Below are 21,790 nucleotides of genomic sequence, written 5' to 3'. Positions count from 1 at the left end.
ATCTTCGAGCGCACCGCAGTACGCGAAGGGTGGCCCGCAGAGGAGTGGGCGGGAATAATTGCTCCCTTCCTGGTGGGTGACTCACAACAAGCCTATTATGACTTAGAGCCCGAGCAAGCTAAAGACTATGACACCCTGAAGGCGGAGATTATGGCACGACTAGGGGTCACCCTCGCGGTTCAGGCTCAACGGTTCCATTCCTGGCGTTATGATTTAGAGAAGACACCCTGCTCTCAACTCTATAACCTTATACACTCTGCAAGGAAGTGGCGCCAGCCTGAGGTATGTTCCATCGCTGCAGTTGTCAAAAGAGTCGTTATAGACCGGTACCTGAGAGGTCTCCCCCGCACCATTCAAAAGTGGGTGAGCCAGTGACCCCAAAGACGCCGAACAGGTGGTCGCTTTAGTCGAATGTTACTTGACTGCCGAAGAGATGTCCAAGAGCTCAAGTCCAGATGAGTGCGCCGGTTCTCACTTCCTGCGCTCCAGGAGGTCCGATAAGACTGTTCAACCGAATAGGAATCCCCAAGGACTCACTGACTTGCGTAAAGGAGTAGGGAGTCCCACAGCACCTAAGAGGGACTCTGGTCTCGTTGTTCCCAGTAGACTGGAGACAAAACGCCGACCCAGTTTTGGAAGGTATATAGAGTGCTACAGATGCTATGAACTTGGACATGTGGCCGCAGTTTGCCCTCGGAACACAGAACCAATGGAATGTAACTTTTCTGTGGGGCATCATGCGCGCTGGGTTTCTACGGTTCAGCACAGTTCTTGCAGTTCAGAAGAGGACCATGAGGACTCCTATGTGGCCCCGCGGAATGAACAACCTCTGTGTGCAACAGAAGCTGCAGGAAAAGGTTACCCCGTGGCATCAGAAAAGACCAGAGGTGGACTACAACACAGAGCGCTTGGCGCAATCGTCACAGGAATGACTACTAGCCTTGGCATGACAAAGGGTACCGATACCGCCATAAGCAGAAATCCAAGTGAGCCAGACCAAAGACTGTTGACTGGAAAAAGTTCTATGAGGCATCCCAACAAGACGTTCAAGGCCTCATCGCCAAGCAAGAAGCTTCTCAGCGAGAGGTCTGCACGTTAAAAACAGAGCTGGGTAAAGTAAAGCAGCAAGTGCTACAGAAGCGACTGAGTACCCAGTGGGTCCCCGCTGAGCAGCATGATGAGCTGAAGGCCACCCTGAGCCTTACCAGAGCATCACTGGGGAAAAAATCTGAAGGTTGCGCTGACACAAACCCAGAGCAAGCACTGGGAAGAGATGAAGGCCCTGAGAGGAATTGAATTGGCAGCTGCCTTGAGCCAGAAAAGAAGCATAGAAGGACAGCTTCAAGACCTGAGGAAGGACCTGGAGTTTGAGCGTGCTGGCCGCAAGAAGGCAGAGAAACATCTGCGTGACCTAGGCAAGAGCTCAAAGCTCTGATGACTGAGTGGGACACTACGCTGGGCTCTATTATTGCTCGGCAGAAGGTCTAATGAAATAAAACCTTTAAGAAGCGGTGGATGTCAGACAGGTCTGACAAAGATGTTGGTGCACGGGATAGTGCACGGGCCGCTCACACGACTGTGTTTCGCTGGGGGGAGGGATATGTGGTGCCGACGCTGCCCTCTAGGGGCTAGAGTGGGGCAGTTGTGGGACTTTACAGCTCTCATAGTGTTAATTATTCTGGACAGGTCTGTGCAGCTGTGAGTTAATGAGCTAATTAGCCTAGCCTGTATAGTCAGGAAGTGATACAGAGATTCCCCCCCCCCCCCCCCATATGCTGCCACACACACACTGTTGATAGTTATACAGAGAAGCTGCTGTAGACTGATCTGAAAGGAGACCTGCTGCAGGTATACTGGGTAAAGTGGGGAAAAGAGTTTAGTTCTCCCACGACTAGTTAGGGACTAAGCAGTATTAGTCAGTACTCCTAAAGGAGTTAGGTCTTTTATTTCCGTTTTGTGTTATGAGTTAACCCTGTACCTGCTTTATACCCTGTAAATAAACCCCTGCTTAGAGTAATACAGTGTTTCCTGCCTTTGATCTGGACAAAAGATCCGACGCTGGGACTGAGACGTCACAGTATGTTCTACTGTGTACCAAGGTAACATTCAATTTACACTTATGGACCTCAAATATTATCTTATAAAGACACCACATATACACATATAGGACCATGTTGACTAAGATGTGCTAAAACATATGGGGCCATATCTACTAAGCAGTGCCAGTGTTAACCTTCCTGCACAGGAAGACACCTTCCAGCCCATTCAGTTAATGGGCTGTTAGGGGTCTTCCATTAGGTGTCCTTTGGCAGAAGGCTGCTTAGTATATATTGGTCAATGTGCAACATGACCCATTAACCTAAGTGGGCCATAAAGCATCTTATGGAATAGCACAACTTTGTAAATAAGGGCCACAATGGATGATGAAATGCTCACTCCTTTTAAACTGGCTAAGTTAAAAGGAAATTATTCTTACAGGTTGAATATGAGTCCCCGGAAATTGCTGTAGCCAGTTAGTAAATGGAAATGGAGGCTGCAAAAATCAGTCACATCTACATAGAGTCATAATTCTCAACAAAGAGGTAGTGATTCAAGACTGGAATAGAGAAACCATGACGTTAGCATACAGAAGGCTTAACGTGGCATAATGGTTGGCATTGGGTAAAAAAAAAAACCCACGATCAAGATTTAATACTATAAACGTAACATTGCCATTATACTTGTTTACTTTGGTACAAAGGGGGATTACACATCTGGTGCATTAGTCAATAAACATTCAAAAATAATATTATTGAGTGGAGCTATATGTAAGAGGAAGTAAATGGCTATATTTACTAGAATATTCAATTTACCCCACGTTGGAAGACACATTATTGCTCCATTTAAGTGAATATTTAATAAGATGCATACCCCATAGGACACCTTCCTGGCACAAAGACACCTTATAGTCAATTAATGGGTCAGATGGGCCATATTTACTCAAATGTGCTGGAAGATTGACACTTAGCAAATACGGATCAAAATATATTCATCACCAGGTCAGTTTCTCCGGTAAAGGATGTGCATGACCTGCTGAATGTACTCTGATTTTTCCTGCCCAGTTAGTATAGTTAATTTGGGTAAGAAAAATGAACTAGGTAAGTAAATGATAACTGCATACTAGATGACCAGACTCGGTTATGTCCAGTATTTCAGCAGTTACCTTTCCTTTAAAAAATCGACTTTGCATCTGTAGAGAGAGAAACAACCACTTAACTTGAGAGAGAATCATTTACATTGAAAACAACACACGACTAACCTAACCCAACACGACTCTGGATTGATGCATCAAGGCTATTTTGGAGAACAATGGATGCAAATAAACATTTTCATAGTGAAACTCTTAGCATCCGTGTACAATATGAAGGTACTTTGCTCATGTAATTTTTCCCTTTGGTTAATAGCTTGTGTCTTAGGGATTCAGTAAGAGGTATTATGGAGGCGTTACATAATACACATATTGAGCGTTATCAAATTCTGCATTTTTGTACCTCATTTTTTACACTTTTACTGGCACAAAAAAGCTGAACCAGGTCTAAGAGGACATCAACCTTCCTGGCTAACAGCCTGTATTACATGTGTGATCATATAATGTACCTGGAAGCAAAATAGGCACAAACCATTGTATTTGTTTTGATCCATCTACCCCTTACATTTATATATATAGTAGATACAGATGCAGCCACCAGTATTCGATCACTTGCCTGGTGAAATACTGTAACGCTGCAAAGTTTCTGTGAAATTTCTGTAGCCAGACTAATGGCCCATTGGATTAACACAGCGGGGTCCGTGCAGTCCCATTCAGTTTCATAACTCAACAGGTCGGGAATTTGTGCAAAACATGGATGTACTGGTATTGTTCAATAACTGATGTCAAGTGTTCAGTAATGGAGTTCAGTAATAATACTTTGTAGTACTTTCTGCTGTAGCCATTAACAAGGACTGTAAAATCAATAAAGGGATATTTATACTTTGTGAAAATAATGATGATTATGAAGGAAATACTGTAGCACTTATTCCTTGATATTCATTCTCATTATCAAACCTTTATGCCAATTAGGGGTCATTGTGATTTCTCAACATATTTTAAAGGGGCTACCCCTCTTAAGATCAAAATGAACTAATACCATTGACATCTTTAAGGGTTTACATCTGGGTGGTTGATTACTTTTTGGAATGAAACTTCTTTGCTGGCACCTATAGAGTTTTGATGGGGAAAAAGCCATTGGTCGTAATGAAAACGCTTGACGGAAGTGACATCATGACCGCGGGACTCGACGCATGCGCAGAAGAATCCGTGGGACTCTGTGCATGTGCAGAAGCGTCCTCAGACCTTGGTGCATGCGCAGAAGGCTCCTCGGGCCGGCACGCATGCGCAGAGGCCACAGGCGCACGGCGCACATGCGCACCAGCAGCACCAACACACTTGAAAGACTGAGACACCACACGCAGAGACACGGAAATAACACATACACAGTCACACACACAGAGACACACACACACACAGGGATACACAGACACAGACACACACACACACAAGGAATTCACAGTTAGTATAAACTAGCTGAGAGACCCGGCGTTGCCCGGGATGTAATGTTCCCGCTCCTCTCTGTCTCCTCTCTCCTCCCCCCTCTCTCTGTTTGTCCCCCATTCACATAAATCCAGTCCCCCCCTCCCTCCTTTACAGCTCTGTTTGTCCCCCTTTACAGCTTCATACAGTGTGAGTGCGTCAGTCATTGTGTGTGCGTCAGTCAGTCAGTGTGTGTGTGTGTGTGCGCGCGCGTCAGTGAGTCTGACGCAGAAACACAAACACTCACACACAGACTGACTGACGCACACACACACACACAGTCAGTGCTGTCAGGGGTTGTGTGCGTGCGTCAGTCAGGGTGTGTGTGCGCGCCTGTCAGGGTTTGTGTGCGTGCGCCTGTCGGGGTTTGTGTGCGTGCGCCTGTCAGGGTTTGTGTGCGTGCACCTGTCAGGGTTTGTGTGCGTGCGCCAGTCAGGGTTTGTGTGCGTGCGTCAGTCAGGGTGTGTGTGCGTGCGCCTGTCAGTGCTTGTGTGCGTGCGCCTGTCAGTGCTTGTGTGCGTGCGCCTGTCAGGGTTTGTGTGCGTGCGTCAGTCAGGGTTTGTGTGCGTGCGTCAGTCAGGGTGTGTGTGCGTGCGTCAGTCAGGGTGTGTGAGCGTGCGTCAGTCAGGGTGTGTGAGCGTGCGTCAGTCAGGGTGTGTGTGCGTGCGTCAGTCAGGGTGTGTGTGCGTGTGTCAGTCAGGGTGTGTGTGCGTGCGTCCGTCAGGGTGTGTGTGCGTGCGTCCGTCAGGGTGTGTGTGCGTGCGTCAGTCAGGGTGTGTGTGCGTGCGTCAGTCAGGGTGTGTGTGCGTGCGTCAGTCAGGGTGTGTGTGCGTGCGTCCGTCAGGGTGTGTGTGCGTGCGTCAGTCAGGGTGTGTGTGCGTGTGTCAGTCAGGGGTGTGTGTGTGCGTCAGTCAGGGGTGTGTGGTTGCGTCAGTCAGGGGTGTGTGGTTGCGTCAGTCAGGGGTGTGTGGTTGCGTCAGTCATGGGGTGTGTGCGTGCGCGTGGCAGCCAGCCGGTGTGTGTGTGTGCACGTCAGTCACTCTGTGTGTGTGTGCGTCAGTAAGGGGTTGTGTGTGTGTGCGTGGCAGTCAGTCAGTGCTTGTGTGTGCGTCAGTGAGTGTGTGTGCGTGCGCCATTCAGTGTGTGTCAGCCAGTCAGTGTGTGTGTGTACCTCCTTGCGGCAGCCGGTGCTCCTGGCCGTGGGGGGGGGGTTTGTGTGTGGGGGGGGTTGTGTGGAGGGGAGGGCTTGTGGGGGGGTTACCTCCTTGCGCCACCCGGTGCTCCCGGCCGCGGGGGGGGGGGGTTAGGTTACCTCCTTGCGCCACCCGGTGCTCCCGGCTGCGGGGGGGGGGGGGGTTGTGTGTGGAGGGGGAGGTTACCTCCTTGCGCCACCCGGTGCTCCCGGCTGCGGGGGGGGGTTGTGTGTGGTGGGGGGGGGGGAGGTTACCTCCTTGCACCCCCGGTGCTCCCGGCTCGGCCGCGGGGGGGGGGGATTGTGTGTGGTGGGGGGGGGGGAGGTTACCTCCTTGCGCCCCCGGTGCTCCCGGCTCGGCCGCGGGGGGGGGGTTGTGTGTGGTGGGGAGGTTACCTCCTTGCGCCCCCGGTGCTCCCAGCTCGGCCACGGGGGGGGGGGGGGGGAGGGGTTAACTGCTTGCTGGCGCTCCCGGCGGTAATACGAGGCCCCGATGAGAAGAGCTGAGTGGCAGGCGGCGGCGTGTGAGAGGCGGTGGGAGTTTTGCTGGCGGCGTGTGAGTGGTGAGGTGGAGGAGGCTTGGCGCCGGGGAGGCTGAGGTTTGCGGTAAGGGGGTGAGGGGGGGTTTGCGGTGAGGGGGGGTTTGCGGTGAGGGTGGGTTTGCGGTGAGGGGGGGCGGTGAGGGGGAGCGGGGAGTTTGCGGTGAGGGGAGGCGGGGGGTTTGCGGTGAGGGGGGCACACACACACGCACGCACGCACACACGACGGGAGTGAGAGGTGGTGGAGAGTGGGACTGGCGCAGATCCGAGGTAGGTGTGTGTGTGTGTGTGTGTGTGTGTGTGTGCGACCTTTGGCCCGTCACTCCGCCTCAGGCCAATGAGAGGTGTGCAGGGGCGGGCGGGCCAAGGGACCCATCTCATTGGCCTGGCCCAAGGTCCAATGTGATTGCCGCTAGGGACACAGGGAGACACATACAGACACAGCCACATATGACAATTTCAGAAATATATAGTAAGATATAGAAGTACAAATAGCTAAATCAGGGGGGGTGTGCCGAGCATGCACGTTCTAAGTCAAAGTCCTTTGCATTTTGTCACGGAAATTGTGTTTCGATTTTCAATTAAAAACATCACCATCACAAATACAATTTCTGTGACAAAAGAGTGACAAAAGACAAAAGTTTCACTTAAAATGCGCGTGCTCAGCACACACAACTTTTTTTATTATCAAAATCTGACACCTATAAGTATTCTTACATTATTTGTAAAGATAGTTTGTAAACACGGGAGCTGAGACTTGGGAGGGGTTTAATGTCCTCTGGTTGCTCCTTTTATCTGATGTCTCAGTCTGATCAACAAGAGTTTGCACAGGCAGATCTCCCCCTCTCTTCCCTCCCTTATATTAATTGGCTCTATAATAAGGTGGGTTATGGGTAAAGAAAAGACCCGTAAGAAATACAATAAGTCTTGAAGTCACAAGAGTAAATATAAGCAGGCACTACTTTGCTATTAAACTGTTAAATTCTTTACAAAATAATTTCTTATGTTTTCTGGTTGGCTATGTAGGATAGCACCTCAGGTTGCCAGGTGTCCAGTATTGAACCGGACTGTCCTGTATTTGGACACTCTATCCAGTAAAATATGAGAGGTAATACTGGACATGTATGTGTATACTGGTATTATTTCTCTGGCCATTGTGACCGGACTGTCTTGGGGGGCCGCGGGATTTCCCTGAGCAAGGAGATAGCAGGCTATTGCTACGGGGCTGGGCAGCTTCCTCCATCCTAAAGGAGGAGCTGTCAGGAGCCTGGGGGTGGGACCAAGGAGAGGAGGAAACATCATGGAGCGGAGAGAGGTGATAGGGTCATGTGTGTCGAGCATGTTGCACCTTTCACCATTGTTTTCAGTATTTTTGGAGAAGCCACCTGGCAACCCTAAAATAAGAACCACTTCCTACTCAGAACCAACCCACTAGTGGTGAAATGCGTGGGAGCACAAGGAAGATATTACTCACTTTTCTAGTTCTGCATTGAGCTCCTCTTCAAACTTGCAGGCTAGCCTCGTGGCCGTCTCATCTTTCCACTTGGCCATGTTTCTCTGGATCACCCGGAGCTCGTTATCTTTCTCTCTGAGCTGCTGTCGCAAGGACTGAGTTTCACCATTGCCAGATTCCCTGAGCTGGTCCCGCTGCAGATTCGTAATTTCGTCAATATGCTCCTGTTATGAACAACCAGGAGTCATTTCAATTCTCAGGGGTTGATGTCTCAAGTCAAATTTAGATTAAAAGTTACGCAAATTGCATAATTTTCATCTTGCATCATTTAGCGTCAATGTTACCAAGGTCTTTGTTCCAAGTTGTGCACCATGTGTGCCAAATTGTGGTTTTGGTTAGTGTTACACAGAGGCGTTAAGGAGGGGTTATACCACGCACAGATTATAATGGGATGTAGCAAACTCTTCGTCTCCGTGGGTCACTTTTTAATTTTGTCAAAATAATTTGCGTATAAAAAAAAAGTGATGTAAATTTTCTGGCAACAATTTTGTTTGACATGTGCCCGGCCCATATTTACTAAACAGTGCTATTCCATAAGACACCCACCACCAGAAGATAGCCCATTTAAAACAGCAATCCTTCGCAGAAGCATATATGAGATTCTCATGTAGGGAGTTATTTACTAAAGTCTTCCGGCTGATGAACTGAGGCAAGAGCCGTGCAAAAGAATGGCTCCAGAATTAGCAAGGGGAAAAAAACGTTTGGCTAGAATAAATAAGGCACAATTTGGAGAGAGCATCATTTTAACCTCCCGGACACTTGATACTGTATTTCAGACGCTTATGTCTTCTGAACGAAGCATCAGATTTAAGCAATAAAAAACAGCTTTGTACAGTAAAAAGGCAATCAGCACAGCCGAGGCTTTAAGTGACATGTGCATTATATCATGGTATGTAGCACAACAGGCAATGAAGCTTTTTGGGAACATCTACATCTGTTTTCTTTTTTGAAAATGTTCTTATGCTCCTCCTCGCTGTCGCCATATTTACTGCTCCCTGTTATACTATAAGAATGGAATGAGCTCTTACATGCAAGAACCCAGCTGCATGACTCTGCATTTGACCCGTCCTTGTTAAGCAGAGTCACTGAGTTTGCTACTGTACAATAATACAATTATGTGTGCTGTCTTGCGCTCGAGGGAAGTGCTGACACACAGTCTTACCTGTGTGTATTGGTGTCGTGTTGTAGAGATAAATATGTGGTGCCGCTACTTCTTGACTTGGCGCCCTAGCGGTGTGAAACGCGTAGGAGGGAGAACATGGGGACTGCTTGTCTCATTTGTGTTTCTTAATAAAGCCCCTTTTTTTTCCTGACCGTGGGTTTCGAGTTTCAATCATTGCCGTTTTTGTGTGCTGTTGCTCCGGATGCCTGTCGCTTTTTTCTTCACAATAATACAATTACCTCTGCTTTGCAAGAAAAGGGGGATTACTTGCAGGGCTATAGGAAAAAATAAAAGTATACAAATTATTCACCTGTATCAGTCTCTCTTTTAACACATCGAGTGCCTTCTCCTTCTCTAGCTGCAATTGCTCTCTCTGCTGCTTTAGCTCTCGGTCCTGCATAGAACAAAGGGAAAAACGTCAAAAATAATGTTAAAATCCTGGGTTTTCTTTTCACTGTGCGGTGATGGTAACTGGCCCCCGACCCCACATGTGAAGCTGGACCATGTACCAAGTTCAAGTAATTTAAACTGAAGAATTTTTATATTGCGATGAAGTGTGGATTTGAGTTTTTCTGTTCAAGTAAAATAATAACGCAATCCCAACATTTTCTTCATTAATACAGATTAAGTTTGATCTTGGACAGGCCTTGGCACATTAAATCCCTGTGCCAACGGGCATGAATTTCAATGAACACAATAAATCATAGGGTGATCTGCTGCTAACTCTTTGCCTTGTGGTACCCATATTAAAGTTTCAATTCTAGTCAGTCCTGGTTTTCGAACTTAAAATGGGTGACTTCAAATCCAAAGTAACTGAATCTGTTATTCAAATCTCCTCCATATTATCCATTGTGTGGTTTGAAAACATCACAACACATTTCAGGATCCCAAGTAGCCGGCCAAAAAAATAACCTTTATTTGATTTCAAATAATCTAACTTTGTTGCTTATCTGGAAATTAATTACAAATTGCAATTTTTTAGGGACCTGCAATGTGTTTTCTTAACCCACTCTAAAGATCAGTGGAGAGAGAAGGCTCCACAGGAGCTGTGAACAGAGGGTGGTCCCTGCTCTCATTCACATCCTCGCAGTGACTTCGTGACCATTGAGGAGTCGTGATTTGCTGCAGTGGCCATGACACACTGGTGCCGCGGCTGCCCCAGCACTATTTGGGTTAAAACAAGCAATGGCTTATGCGGTATGGAGCCAGGTAACAGCAGAACTGTACGCTGGACAATTACTATGCTTGTGATTGTTGGCACAGTTACTGTGGTACAACCAGTGACAGGTAAAAGAGCCTCTCAAAAGGTGGCCGCAAGAAAAAAGGAAAACGTCTGACTTGGCTTTCTGTACTGACATCCCCAATGCAGTCTCTCCCTTCTTACCTTCTCTCTCTGCACATGAGTGACAGTGCGTTTCTGAGCCTCTGCTTCCTGATGTAATTCATGAATGACCTGGTTGGTTTCCTCACTCACGCCATGCAGCATCTGAAGTGCCTGATTAGTCGAGATGCGACAGGGGCTTCTACAAGAGAGGCTGCCAACGTTACACACGAGGAAGAGATGCATACAAAAGAGTGGCAACTGGGGCATTGCTCCAAAACATGAAAATTGCATCATTGCGTCACTTTGCGTCAATGTGCAAGGGTGCTGCAATGTTTGTGCTGGGATAAGTTCACAACGCGGCATTTTGGGGGTATATATCAACGTCGTTGTTCTATTTTCTGAAGAAAAATGTAAGAGTTTTCTACATGCAGTATGACACAAATTGTTAGCCAGAAAAGTTTAAGTAACTTCAGATTTTGTTTGACCTTTCAAAGGAAATAAAAGATTAAAAAAAAATAGATGCAGTGATACAGAATTTCATACATCTCTTTGTAATCTGAGTCACGCAACTTTTCTCTAACTCCTCCTACTGACACTCACCCACCACAAGTAGATGTACATGACTCCAAAACGTTGATACATTGGTGAAAAGAGACGCAAGATAGAAAATTTACACAATCTGAATCCATATTGCTCCAAGTTTGACTTGTTTGACGCAGTTTTTAATAACTATTATAATACATTTCGAAATAATATATATCATGAGAATCACTACTGCTTCGCCTCTTAACACCCGTTTGCACCTGTATTTACGACTAAAACACATAACCAACGCTTAACGCTCACAAAAGGTTAGTACTAGGAAGCTGTGAAATATTATAACTTCAGACCTTTTCTCAGTACAGAAGTGGATTATGGGTAAGAGAGGCCTTTACCACAATAATGAACGTATTTCAATATGCTGGTTAACCTTAGAAACGGCTGCATTGTCAGTTTGCTTATCTAATTATAAACGGTCTTTTCTTTCTGGCGGCATTTCTGCTAATCGCTCCATTCTCACTGTATGAAGGATAAGCAGGAAGCCGCCAGGCAGTACATTTGCCCTTGGTAGTAGAATAAACATTTTCTCCTGTTTAATTGTTTATTCTTATTTAGCTCAGCTTGCAAAACATATGCCAATTTGTGTAGCCAATAACAGTTTAATTGCTGGTACACAAAGTATACGCCCCATGTTGTAAATATATATCATTTAGAAATGTGTCATGGGCATCAGTACTGCTTCTGCCTATCTATCCGACAAAAACACATAACCCACGCTTACCACTCAAAATGATAAAAAAAGGTTAGTACTAGGAAGCACATGCAATAAGCGTTGTGCTTTTGTTGCGTCAATTTGAACAGCAAAAATTCTATTTATGACTCCGTACAAACGCCGACTGACTTAAACTTACCACAGTTCAGACTGTATGTCTCTCAGGGGATTTCAAAATAGGGTTGAAATCTCAATTGTGATTTAATAGTGAATTAAAGGATGGAACGTGTTGGTCACAGATCCAGATATCAGTACTTTTTAAATGCTATGACGTTTGCCGGATACAAAAAATAGTCCTCGAACATATTATTTTTTTTTATTAATAATATACAGATTGATTTGTATATATATATATATATATATATATATATATATATATATATATATATATATATATATATATACAGTATATCCAATAAATAAGTGCCCTGTTGATCTTTATCTATATATAATAATAAATCGTCCAAAATACCTTTCTCGCGGAAACGAGGTGTGTATATCTTTCAGCAGATGAAAATTGTAATCGATACAGTATGTAGCCCAAAACAAACACGAAGAATCAAATGTCTATAATGTTTGTGTTACTTCAATTTGAAAAGCACAGCTGTGGCCCAAATCATCACTTTGCAGCTTGTGATATAGATAAAACGCGTTGCAAGACCCCATAGCAGTGATTACCATAGTCTGGTAATGTTAAGTAAGAAGACTGACCCATGTCTGATGTGGGAAGGGCTATTTGTTTTGGCCCTTCCTGGAATACTCTGGATGCGCTCGCAGGCTGTGCTAATCTCTCTGGCCAGCCCCCTCTCAGCTCGCTCGGCCTGAGCCTGTGCTTCTTTCTCTCTGAAACATGCTTCGTTGTGTTCAGCCCGCAGTATGTGCTGCTCCTCTTCCAGCTGCTGCAACCTTAGCTTCAGACGCTCCACATCTCGCCCTCTCTCCTAAAACATCAGCCACAACAGCACTGAATATTACGCTGGAAGTGTAGTGTTATTCCCTCTTATGTGAAACAAACCCAACCTCATCTACTGTACCTTACAGACATTGGGGTTATTCACTAAAGTGCGACACTGGCAACCACGGTACTAGTGCAGGAAAATCTCATTCAAGTCAATAATCTGCACTATAATGAATAACCCCCATTATAACAGGCACTCTCACATACATAATACCATTACATTAGCCTATTAATATTATCCACATTTTTCTATGTAATACTAACGGAGTATGCAGTGCTGTACATATCATTTTGCAGGCACAGTGAGTGTGCGAAGAGCTTGCAATCTAATTTGGGGGATAAAGTAATTTGCTCAAGGTCACAAGGAGAGCTGACACAGGCATTGAAACCGGGGTTTCCTGCTTCTTAACCCTTTGGGCGCCCCAGGAACATAGCTAGTACGTCGAAAAATCCTACTCCTTTTCCTAGGGGAGATCGCGTCCGGCGCACGTGATCTGCACTGATCAGGGATGGAAGGCGGATGGCTCCTCCGCTTCCTTTCCATCATCAGTGACGGCTTGATTGCGTGTTCACGTAATCGGAGAACCGGAGGGACCCGTGGCACTCTGTGGCACAGTAACATTATCACTGAGCTAGTCTTTCAGCTTTAAAAGCAGCACTACCGGTTGCATTTCTTGCTTCGGTTACTTATTTATTTTAGTTATAGGATTGAAGCAGGGGGTCTCCGGAGCTGGACTGCGTTCATTTCAGCTTCGGGGACCCCCTGATTCCAGAGATACCTCTGTAGGGGGTGACGGTATCTCCATGTTTAAATTTCCCTCATCACGCGTAGAATTACATCATGGCTTCCTATTGGCCTGCAAGACGTGGGAGATTTAAAGCCATCATTATGTTAGCCCCAACAAGCCCCGTCCCAGTTGCTACCTGCAGAGATGCCGTCATTCCCTAAGGAGGTAAGTATCTCAGGAATCGGGGGGTCCCAGAGCTGAAATTAACGTAGTTCCGCTCCGGCACCCCCTGCTTCAATCCTATATCTAAAAAAAAAAAAAAAACAAGAAACTCAACCTGTAGTGCTGCTTTCAAGTACAAAGCTTGTAAAGGTATCATGCAACAGCTCAAACCATTGCGCAGGTTTCATTTTCTATATATATATATGGATCAAAATCCTTTTTGACATTTGAGGCTTGATTAAACCTTTCTTTGCCAGAGGGGTCACCAAGGCCAGTGAAAGGGTTAACCTATACAGTTGGAGAGAGCCGTTTCAATCTCGTACTTGTTCTAATTCCTGCTGGAGCCTTTTCATGTCCTCCTGCTTCTCCTCTCTCAGGAGGGTGCGCAGTTCGTCCAGAGCTTCTTGTTTCTCTCGCTGCAGCGAGCGATTGTGAACCTCCTGCTCCTGTATTATCTGCAACGCAACCACAACGGGGGTGGGGGGGGGGTCGTCAAGTTCACTGGCCCGAATCCACCATTTTTCAGGTACATTGTATCGTTACACTCGCTGCTCTATTCCTGAAGGTGAAGAATGAGGTGACTCCTTGAATCACAATAAAACCTGTTTATTGACACATTGGACTATACAGAGTAGATCTGGACTTAAGGGGGCTTATGTATCAAAGTCTCCCAGCTGCAAAACTGCACCAGTTTATCAAGGTAACAAAAATCCCATTGAAACCTATTGGATTTGTTTTTTTTTTATAAATCTGGTGCAGTATTTGTTCACCAATTCTGCCCCAGTTTGGGAGCCTTTTTTTTTTTTTTAAATGACCCCCAAAGTGTCTTCCAGCACCAGAACATCTCTTACAGCAGAAGACTGCTTACTGCCTACGTCTCTATATATAATTGACTTGAATTATAAACTGCAAAGTTGACCCGGGGGTCCCATTATTACTGGTCTCTGCAGTCTATTGAATAGGATGTGAATGATCTTACAGCTACTTATTTATATTCAATTGACTTGAAAATGTTTACACGCGAATGATGACGCTTCCATCATATTTTCATACAAAAAAAACGAGCACTTTATTGAAGGCCATAAACATTTTATCAACTGAAAAAAACAAAAACCATTTCCTGTAAAAACAAATAAATAAATAAAGGTGCCTTTACACCAGGGGAACGCAATTTTTTCCCCTGCACCCCCCTGCCGGTTGTTCCCCTCTCTGCATGCCCCCCTCTTACCTCGGCTTCGGCGTCTGGGCGTCATGTTGCCATTGCAACGTGACATCACATGACCTCGCGGCGCAACGCGTCTCCAGAAGCCATTTGAGCCAAAGCAAGTGCAGTTTACAGAGGCCTTCGTCTCTTCCCCGGCACTTAATTTAAGTTCTGTAAACCCTGCGCCCCCGCAGACAATTTCTCGCCCGCCCCCCAATTTGCGCACAGCTGCTTTACACCATACTGAACCCAGGACCAATGAGGCTCTGTTCTGGGGCCCCTACTCTTCTCAGTGTTCATCAATAATCTTCGTACAGCTTGTAAGGAAGCTTCAATACACATGTATGCGGATCACACAATCTTATATACACACAGCCATAGCCTCTCCGACTTTGAACTTCAGTCTGACTTTTTGAGACTTGAAAATTGGATTTCCCAAAACAAACTGTTTTTAAGCACTGACAAGACTGCAACAATGGTATTTATTTATTTTATTTATTTATAAAAATGTTTTACCAGGAAGTAATATATTGAAAGTTACCTCTCGTTTTCAAGTATGTCCTGGGCATAGATTTATGATGACAAATAATACATGGTTACAAATACAGTTACATAAGTGAACAGGGTATACATTATATACAAGACATAGCATGCACAGTTAGAGATAATATATATTATAGGCGTATGTAACAGTTACAGACCTGATTAAAATGTGAGACCGCTTTAGTTTTGAAAGATCTTAGGCTGGTGGTGGCTGTGAGATTCTCTGGTAGATAATTCCAGTTTTGGGGTGCACGGTAGGAGAAGGCGAAGCGGCCGGATACTTTGCTGAACCTTGGGACCATGAACAGTCTTTTGGAGTCAGATCTCAGATGATAGGTGCTGCATGTGGTAGGGGTGAGGAGCTTGTTCAGATAGACGGGTAGCTTGCCCAGAAAGTATTTGAAGGCAAGACAGGAGAGATGAACTTTGCGCCTAGACTCAAGTGATGACCAATCTAGTTCTTTGAGCATTTCGCAGTGATGTGTGTTGTAGTTGCATTGGAGAACAAAACGGCATATTGAATTTGGGACCAAAGCTACATTTTTAAAGCTTCCAATGACTGAGCTCCAGATCAGAACCAACGCTAACACCACCCTAACTCCTGTTACTAGTTTTAAATACTTGGGCATATGGTTTGACTCCCATTTAACATTTGTGATGCACATTGATACCCTGACATCAAAACCTATGCCAAACTAGGTGTCCTTTATAGGAACAAATCCTCCCTAAGCCTGCTGGTTAGAAAGCGTATCGCACAGTAGATGCTAATGCCAATGATTGACAATCGGGACATAGTATACGACTTCAAATACTTTCAGGGCAAGTTACCCGTCTATCTGAACATGCTCCTCACCCCTACCACATGCAGCACTTATCATCTGAGATCTGAGTTCATGGCCCCAAGGTTCAGCAAAGTATCCGTCCAATCCTGCTTCTCTTACCGTTCATCCCACAACTGGAACAATCTACCGGAGACTCTCAGAGCCGCCACCAACCTAAGTTCTTTCAAAACTAAAGACCTCACATTTTAATCTGGTCTGTTACTGATACATATGCTATAATATATATTATCTTTAAAAGTGCATGCAATGTCTTGTATATAATGTATAACCCTGTTCACTTATGTAACTGTATTTGTAACCTTGTATTATTTGTCATCAAAACTCTGTGCCCAGGACATACTTGAAAACGAGAGGTAACTCTCAATGTGTTACTTCCTGGTAACACATTTTATAAATAATGCCCATATTCAATATGTTTTGAAGTCACTACCCAATACTGGAGAAAAATTCAGCTCTACCGAAATAAATTGGACTAAAATCTTCTCCAGCTATTTATATATTAAACAGGGGCCTTTATAAATAACTCCCCCTCCCCGAAACACTTACATTTTGGAGCTCAGCAGATTTCTTCTCTAGTGCCATGGAAGTTCTCCGCTCCCTTTCCAACACTTCTCGTAGATCTGCCATGTCGCGAAGTCTCTGCTCCTCCATAGTGTGTCTTTGTATCTGCAGCGCATCTCTCTTCTCGCTTTCCCACTTCTTCTGCTCATGGAGCAGTGTGTTGTGCACCTATGGACACAATAGTCCGTCACTAGAAGAGACTCTGCCTGGCTCTGAACGCTACAAGTTTAACCTAAGGCTGCGTCCATGATTCCGAAGACTGCGCAGAGGTGTGCACGCGTGACGTCACGCACGTTTAGCGGGAGCGTTTTCAAGCCAGGCTAGACGTGATGGGGGGCGTGTCTAGGGGTGTGTCCCGTGATGTCACGGAGCTGGTTCGCCCTCATTGGGCGAACCTCTCACGTGACCTGGCCATCACGCCATGGAATCAAATTGAACTGATTCCTCGCGCGCCGTGCGCCCCCTTGCGTTGTCGCACATGCACGCACATGTGGTCCATGGCTGCTACCATTGCCTTAAGGCATTATGATCGCGCCTCACGCTTCCGCGCGGTCTTCGGGAGCCTGGACGCAGCCTAAAGCTATTGTCAGGTGCTTCAGGATACAAACCCACCACTTCAACACTCAAGAGACAGCAGCATTGACAATGAGTTAAATCAGCAGCCAGGTGCGGTAGCTCCAATGCTCCTTTGAGCTCTATAGGCAAACCCAATCCGTCTGCTTTTCTTTGCACCTGTTTACAATCAGCCTCTCAGATACACCCCTGGCTTCCTTTAAAGCTGACTGTTTCCTGGTGCTAAGATCAATTCAGTGCAGACATATTTTTCCAGCATCCCTGTCTTTCTTGATTGATATGTATACTCCACTGGGCTTTGTTCCTCACCCATGCTGTTTGACTTCATTCTTATCTTGCCCTCTGGTTCTACCCAGTGCTCCCATTTGCAGGCTGACATGTCCTCAGCATGAAGCAAAAGTAAATCAAATCAGGCTATGTGTTCCCTGTTTGGCCCAGACCTGTGAAGGCTATCTTCTCCAGCCTCTTACTTACTTAGCTTGCAAACTGCACCCTTTCCCCTCCCACACATGGCTGCGGTAAGCACCGGCAGTCAAGATCTGACTCTTTGTGCTGTGCACTGCTATTACACCTTCTTCTTGTTACCTGCATGTGGCTGGAGCATGCCTTCGACCCACTGTGTACCGGGAACGGAGTGAGTACTTTCCATTCAATCACTTGGCTTAATTGCTGTGTTTCGGTCTGATTCTATCAACGGAGGAGGGAGCCGTGGGAGTATCCTCAAGAGGATTTGGACATTTATCATTAACGGATATATTTTGGAACTGGAGCGGGGGGAGTCACCACCCTCAGTCCCCAGTGTCCTCTTTTCCCTGACAAAAGCTATGTCTTATGACTCATAACAAGCATAGCTACCACGGTCTCAATTATATACTCAGCTTACATATACTCACTCCATGGGAATTTTCCTTCAAACCACGGACACTTTGATGTTTTATGTTTATACATTTATCAATATAGTCATTCAGCAAACAGTCATGATCACTGTAATTTTACTGTTTCAAATCTAGATGCACAGTTGTGGAGTTTATCCAATATTTTTGTGCTTCTTACTATGATACTGCTTTATTTCAGTGCCAACAAACGAAATATATTATATTTTAAGAAAGGACCTAATATTTATTAAGCGTTGTGTTGTGCCATAACATACCTCCTGCTGCTGAAGACACCTTCTGGCCCATTCAAATGTGGGGTACTAAGGTGTCTTGCAGCATTGGACGTTGTCTTGGGGAATAGCACCGCTTAGTAAATTTGGCCCTGTGCGTCTTTTTAGAAGACAATAGGAGGGATATTCCAAATTAATTAAAGCCTCTGTTCTCAGATGTCTGTGAAACGCTTTTCATTGTACAACCTGTCTTCTCTATTAATTCCTGCTAGCCACATGCTTAATGTGAACTTCTTCCTGTATTTTTAGTTTGGAAGAATAGTGACGCTAGAAATGTTTGCTGATTTTCCTTGATTGTGATATTCTAATAACCACTTTTCAGCTTTGTCCTGCTCACTGCAAATGTGAGATGTTTGCTGGATCTTCCCTTAGTGAGGTACAGTATGAAGCAAAAGCAAATCAAAACAGGCGATGTGTTCCCTGTGTTATTATCACTCTAATATATGTTGTTTATTGGGAGTACAGAACAGACAGATTATTGATCCAAGAAGAGATCCAATTGCTATTTAGTACAGCCAGGAAGGAATTTGTTTCTTTCCCTCGAGATTCGCAAATTGGCAACTTTTTTTAGTTGGTTAATGAGCCTTCTGTGTATTACTAGGTTACACAATCGCAAATATCATATAAATATTTTAAACATTAACTGGAAAACAAAAGGTAAACAAATGTGGCACATACAAAAAGAACCTGAAGTGGATGGATCAATGCATGGATGGATAGAAAATAATGTGTAAATAGGGCTGAGAATAATAAAAGTTAGATAAGACTTAGTAGCATAGTGTGCAGTCAAATGGATTCAAGACATCAGAGTGGAGAAGGTGTATGGATGGACAAGAAAAAGGCCGATTTTTTTTCATACAGAGTGTGCGTGAGGAACACAATAAAGCCTAATTTGTTTGTCATGGTCCATGTGATAAGGCTTTCTGTTCCTTACCAGCTCCCTTGCTTCCTGTTTTAGTTCTACAGCCAGCTTTTTCATGGTCTCCTTCTGAGATTTGAATGTCTCTTTCAGTTTTGCAATCTCTTTATCTTTTGCCTGAAATATGGGTACAGGTATCAAAATAACGTTTTAGTTTTGATAGGCAGCCAGGTCCTAACAGAGTTTCCATGGGCTCCTAAGGAGACGATTTTGTAAACTAGATATGTTTGTGTGTTGCTGTCCTCAGCCAACTACACTCACTATGTGTATAGATGTAGTGCCAACAACACCCCCTATGTGTGCAGATGTAGCCAAGAAGCTCCTAACCCCTACCACATGCAGCACTTATCATCTGAAATCTGACTCCAAAAGACTGGTGGTCATGGTCCAAAGGTTCAACAAAGTATCTGGCCGCTCCTCCTTCTCTTACCGTGCACCCCACAACTGGAACAGTCTACTGGAGACTGTCCCAGCTGCCACCAGTCTAAGTTCTTTCAAAACTAAAGCTGTCTCACATTTTAATCTGGTCCGTAACTGTTACATACGCCTATAATATATATTATCTTTAACTGTGTATGTAATGTCTTGTATATAATGTATACCCTGTTCACTTATGTAACTATGCATTTGTAACTGTAAGGAATCGGGGAACACGTCCTCTGCGGCGTGTTTCCTCCTTACCTCCTGCTCCACACTCCTCTGTGTCGCTTACAGAGCGCACGCGGAAGCCCTTGTGCCCTACTACGGAGCTTGGATTCGCCCCCCCCTCTCGGCGCGCGTCTGTCACGCGCGGCACGCACACGCAACGCTCCTGCACCGCTCCCCAGCTGCTTGGCAACTCTGATCATCCCTCCCATCTGTCTCCTGCATCTGGCAGCCAATCTCTGCCTCCGCGGAGGCCTCGCCTCCGCTCCTCCCCTCAGCCCTATTTATCCTGTCCTCCTATTTAGTTCCTGCCTTCCCAGTCACACTTTGCAGAGCATAGTTCCATGTACCTTGTGTTCCCACGTCCTGGTTCCTGTTTCTGCCTGCCTTGCCTTTATCTTGCTTGCTATTTGATCTCTCGTGTACCGACCCGGCTTGACTTTGGACCATTCTCTGGATACCGACCTGGCTTGACTGGGGACCCTTCTCTGGATACTGACCCTGGCTTGCCACTGACCTCCCGTACCTCTCCATCCCTGACCATGGCTATTGGACACTCTACCATCCTACTGGCTCCAACCCCTGACCACGGCACCCCGGATACGACTATTGTATTGTATGTCTTTATTTATATAGCGCCAAAAGTGTACTCAGAGCTTCACAAAGAATACAGTACAGGGAATTGAAATTATACAATAAGTGCAGCAAAGTCAGACAATATTCTCCTGGCACCAACCTCCAACGCCAGCAAGTATCAAGACTAACCCAATCTCCAATCCAGACTCGGCTACCTTGACTATCCACTCTACAGGCGTGCCTCCGCTGCTGTGGGTGGTGCAGTTTGTATTTTCCCACCTCAGTACCGGAGTCCCGCCTTGTTCGTGGTGAGCGCAAACATTACAGTAACCATGTATTATTTGTCATCATAACTCTATGCCCAGGACATACTTGAAAATGAGAGGTAACTCTCAATGTATTACTTCCTGGTAAAACATGTTTTATAAATAAATAAACTACACTCACTATGTGTGCAGATGTAGCGCCAACTACACTCACTATGTGTACAGATGTAGTGCTTTCAAATCATAAGTGGTGCGAGTAGAGCAGAATTTATGGAAACTGATGTAGTGCGAGAGAATTTCAGAGAATTACCTCTAACGGCTTCACAGCTTGAGCCATTTCCTTTTCTAGAGATTCAGCTTGATCCTGCAGAGCTTTAAATTTCACTTGTTCCATATTCTCTGCAAACTGAATTCACAAAACAATACAACATTCCCGATGGTATTTGGCAACTGACATTTTATGGGAGAAGAAATTCCAACCAGGTAATCAGGATTTGCACACACTTTATTAACTAATCAGCTATATTAATTTGGAATTACAAATTAGTTTGCCATCAGATAAATTGGGCCCCTCCATCATCCCAACTAATTTCATAAGTCTCGGTGGTGGGTATTATTCTCACCAATATCTGATCCCCTGGCAACAACAGGACACTTCAGGACAATGAAAGCATGGAATATACCTGTTGGATTTCTGTCTTTTTTTGGCACTGCAACTCCTCTCTCAGCTTTGTCAACTGTATCTCCTGTTTGTATAAGAATGGTCTCGTTATTATGTCTGTATATTCCGTTATTTCTGCCAATGTCTGCAATCTCAGGCCAATACTAAGCGGCAATCTCAGGCCAATACTAAGCGGCAATCTCAGGCCAATACTAAGCGGCAATCTCAGGCCAATACTAAGCGGCAATCTCAGGCCAATACTAAGCGGCAATCTCA

General features: G+C 45.3%; 1 protein-coding gene across 4 annotated transcripts in view; it reads right to left on the bottom strand.

Moving 5' to 3' along the window:
- The window catches only part of LOC142464666 (uncharacterized), a 165,432-nt gene that overhangs the window by 14,340 nt on the left and 129,302 nt on the right, over window positions 1-21,790 (bottom strand). For 3 of the 4 annotated variants that reach the window (XM_075568025.1, XM_075568026.1, XM_075568028.1), the window contains 9 exons: window positions 21,537-21,599; window positions 21,164-21,259; window positions 19,382-19,483; window positions 16,695-16,877; window positions 13,883-14,014; window positions 12,363-12,592; window positions 10,400-10,538; window positions 9,326-9,409; window positions 7,815-8,017 (listed from right to left, as the gene is read on the bottom strand). In XM_075568025.1, the coding sequence (XP_075424140.1) occupies window positions 7,815-8,017; window positions 9,326-9,409; window positions 10,400-10,538; window positions 12,363-12,592; window positions 13,883-14,014; window positions 16,695-16,877; window positions 19,382-19,483; window positions 21,164-21,259; window positions 21,537-21,599 (1,232 nt within the window). The remainder of the gene's footprint in view (window positions 1-7,814; window positions 8,018-9,325; window positions 9,410-10,399; window positions 10,539-12,362; window positions 12,593-13,882; window positions 14,015-16,694; window positions 16,878-19,381; window positions 19,484-21,163; window positions 21,260-21,536; window positions 21,600-21,790) is intronic. The other variant, XM_075568027.1, reaches the window with a different exon arrangement.

This window comes from Ascaphus truei, chromosome 13 (genome assembly GCF_040206685.1).
Source record: "Ascaphus truei isolate aAscTru1 chromosome 13, aAscTru1.hap1, whole genome shotgun sequence".
Lineage (NCBI taxonomy): Eukaryota > Metazoa > Chordata > Amphibia > Anura > Ascaphidae > Ascaphus > Ascaphus truei.
The sequence above is the reverse complement of the archived record's forward strand: the minus strand, read 5'-3'. Positions and strand labels throughout refer to the sequence as shown.